General features: G+C 39.9%; 1 protein-coding gene across 1 annotated transcript in view; it reads right to left on the bottom strand.

The window, feature by feature from the left end:
• Positions 1-3,795, bottom strand: part of CDKL4 (cyclin-dependent kinase-like 4) — a 47,332-nt gene that overhangs the window by 9,990 nt on the left and 33,547 nt on the right. Inside the window, exons 5-6 of the mRNA XM_006839379.1 lie at positions 1,306-1,503; positions 230-312 (exon numbers count right to left, since the gene is read on the bottom strand). Coding sequence (XP_006839442.1) covers positions 230-312; positions 1,306-1,503 — 281 coding nt within the window. The remainder of the gene's footprint in view (positions 1-229; positions 313-1,305; positions 1,504-3,795) is intronic.

A 3,795-nucleotide genomic window follows, 5' to 3' on the forward strand; every position in this document is an offset into this window, starting at 1 on the left:
ATGTACAGAACTAAATTTACTTTCATTTTTGACACTGAATGAATCTTTGAATGCGTTGGATAAGCAAAATTTCAAAGCATTCACTGGGTTCATTTTTATGAAGTTTCTCAGATCTATATTAATCATAAGGAAGACAGGAGACCAAAACGCAAATATTAAAAAGAAAACTACTGCTCCCTTAAAGAAGGCAGCAATATAGCAACAAGGAATCACAAATAGAGCAGTTTACCATGTCTTCTGGTTCAGGAATACTGATGCCGTGAAAAAACTGGTTGCTTTTAAAGATCGATTGATGTCTTGGAATTAGTTTTCCTGTAAAGTATAAACCATGTAACTGACAATGAATCCAGTTAAAATAACACAGTGTTTAAATGGTTAACTTTTAGGGTCCAGACATGAAAGAAATATTGAGTCTAAGTGTTTCTACGGATTTGGGAGCAATGGGGTCACTGCAAAAGCATGATTTCTCAGGTAAGGCTAATAATTCCATCCAATCCTCAAGACCAACTGTGATTTGGTCTGTATATTGTCTCTTTACACACATTATCTGTTAATCTCATTACAAACTTACAATATGTGCTATTTTTAATCTCCTCTGAACAGATAAGGAAAACCAAGACTCAGAGAGGTTTGATAACTTGTTCAAGGTTACTCAGTGTCAGACTTAGGTTTCAAACACAAGTGTGCCAAAGTTTATTGTAAACTTTAGCAATCATTTTTAGGAAATCAATCAAACAAGTGATAAATGCTTAAGGTATGGTCCCCAGTGATACTCTACCCACATTTTTTAATGCTGCAAAATTCTCCAAAATAATCTATTGGAGTCAAATGGGAACTGAGTCAAGCTACATTAATTCTCTGGCCTAGCCGTCATGAAGGAGTTCTGGTAGCACAGTGGTTACTAGTGGGACTGTGAACCTCAAGGTCAGCAGTTCAAAACTACCAGCCGTTCTGCAGGAGAGAGATGAGGCTTTCTGCTCCCGTAGAGATTTACAGCCTCAGAAACCCTGTACAGGGTCACTATGAGTTGGAACTGATTCCACAGTACTTAACAACAACATCTTAACTCAATGTAGAAAACAGATGGTGTTTATTCCATGGCTAAAGGATTTCACTTGAAAAGGCATCTAAAAACTTCCCATTGAAAGGAGTTATGGCTCGACATATTGAGAAAAGGATTGGGGTTTGGCCACAACCCAGTGCCCAGCACAACCCAGCATGTTGGAGAAGCAAAAAAGCTCTTGTTTTTATTACTATTACTTTAATAATTTAGCAACTGTGTAAGGTATAAAATACACTCCATACCTAGTGTTCTGATGATCAGATAAAGTTGGTCCACATCTGATTTTCCAGGCCAGAGAGGCTGGCCTGTCAGGAGCTCTGCAAAAACACAACCGATAGCCCACACGTCGACCGAAGAACCATACTGAGTATCTCCCACAAGAAGTTCAGGAGCTCGGTACCATCTTGTAGCAACATAATCCGTGTAGGCATCTCCTGGAACTGCAAATGCATCAGATCTGGTGAGCCAGACTACTGGCATGTGAATTAAAAGTAGGTCTTTTAGGCATGCTGCAAGAACACTCAGGAGCCAAGGCACTCCCATCAGATAATGAGGGCGCTCTTTCTCAGCAGTTACTGAGATGTGAACTCTCCTGAACTAAGTACCACCTATCTAAACCTGAACTTCTAGGAGGGAAGTGAAAATTCCTGTAGTGCAGCTTGAAGTCTAAGCCAGCTATTGTTTATGTCCACATTGCTAACAGCAGGATGCTGGACAACTGCTCAAAACTAATTTTTCTATCCAGATTGGTTACTTAAGACCCCCAATCGAATCCTTAATGCTATGAGTTACGTGCAGTGTATGGCAGGCTGATGACAGACAGCAGGGTGCAAACTCAGTGACGTGCCCTGCAGTACTGTCACTGGTATGGACTGCTTAGAGCCAAGATGCTTGCCTGCCACGTGGGTGGAATTCAATCCCACAATTCCCACATGACATAAAGGGGCAGGGGCCCAGCTTACTCTGTTGTAAAAGGCTGAAGGCAGATTGGACTTTACAAATGGCTGACCGAGGAAGAATGATCAGTAAGCCAGCCAACTTTCAGAGAGAAGGCAGTAGGCGGTTCTTCTTAGCAAAGACTTGAGGTAGCCCACATGGCTCTACCACATGGCAGCTCGGAAAACAAGAGCTGCCCTTGAAAGAACAGTTCTCATATGCTTATCCTACAGCACCACAACAGAAACCCTATATAGGGGTGCTATGTGTCATAATCTACCTGATGGCATTGGGTTTGGTTTGTTTGGATTATTATAGGAAATTTGGAAAACTGAGAAAAATGAACAAAAATAACAATCACTGATAATTCTCATAACTCACAAGTTCAGTAAGATAACTTTAAAAAAAATGTTTTATTGTGAATTATGTGATAGCTTACATGGGAGAACATTAGCTTTACATTCATCCTATCGTATATCGTTTCATTGCCATGGTTACAGTCCCCTCCATGCATCATCATCCAACCAAAGGGTATACGCTGCAAGCCTGCCTTCCAGTCGTCAGCAGATAACTTAGTTTTTGAAACATTTTTCCACCATAAAAATCATGCTCACTATAAAAAACAATCCTGGTGTGGTGCTGTGGGATAAAGCACTGAACTGCAAGGTCAGTTTGAACCACAAGGTTGGTGATTCAAGCTCACTTAGTCACTCCTTGGAAACCCTATACAGGATTGCTATGGGTCAGGACTGATTCGATGGCACTTATCAGTAACATTAAGAATATGGAGCATAGTGGCTCTGTAGGATACTCACTAGACCCAGAAAGAAGCCACACTAATGCTTTGTTGTATTATTTTCCTTCCAGTGTTTTATTAATATTACAAACACACAAATAATTGGAAGCCAGTTATTTAAGTAGTTTAAAATCCTTTTTATTTTTACTTATGCCTACATTGTGAGTCTGAGCATTTTAATGTTATTAAACTTCCTCAAAAATATGAATTTTAATGCATGCTATTAAACCAGATATATTCTTAGTCATTTCCTCATTTCTTTCCCAGTAATAAACTAATTTACAGTGAACATTAGGGATTATTACTATTAATATGTGTTATAAAAGGTTCAAAGCATACTTTTTAAAAGTTTTTGATATATAGTAACAAACTGCTCTCCCAAAGATTTGTTCCAAAATGTGTTCTCACTAACAACAATTATGAGAATTTTCATGCGAAATGAATTTTCAAGATGGCCCATCTTCAGGACTAAGGGGGTCCAGGAAATTGCTAGACTAGACAGAGATTATTGACTGAGAGAGCAACAGGGCCCTAGGCACCTGGGGTATGTGAGCAGGATAGACTGGGGGACCTGTTCGACAACTAGGAATTTAACTAAGAATGCTACCCAAGGGAAAGTAGGCAGCTGTCCAGGGAGATTGTTAATCAATGAGGAACCAGGGGAGGGACTTTCTCAAGCTAGGAGAGAAAATTCTGCCTTGGTTTTCTGGGTTTGACACCTGATTTTGCAAAATTGAATAAAAAAGCCTCACTCTTGCTAAAAGGAGTATAGATTGGATTTCTTGAGCATTTGTAAGTAAGCACTTATGATAACTCATCCATGACCTCATATGGGATAAGGCAGTCCACTCCAGTTCTCCCTCTAGAGAACCATTGAGGTAAGGTCGTAGCCAGGAGTTTATAATGACCTATTTGTTGTTGTTGTTAAGTGCCGTTTAGTCGGTTCTGACCCATAGCGACCCTGTATAGGATTTACGAGGAGCAGCTGGTGAGCTTGAAC

Source organism: Chrysochloris asiatica, unplaced genomic scaffold (genome assembly GCF_000296735.1).
Source record: "Chrysochloris asiatica unplaced genomic scaffold, ChrAsi1.0 scaffold00024, whole genome shotgun sequence".
In the NCBI taxonomy this organism is placed as follows: domain Eukaryota; kingdom Metazoa; phylum Chordata; class Mammalia; order Afrosoricida; family Chrysochloridae; genus Chrysochloris; species Chrysochloris asiatica.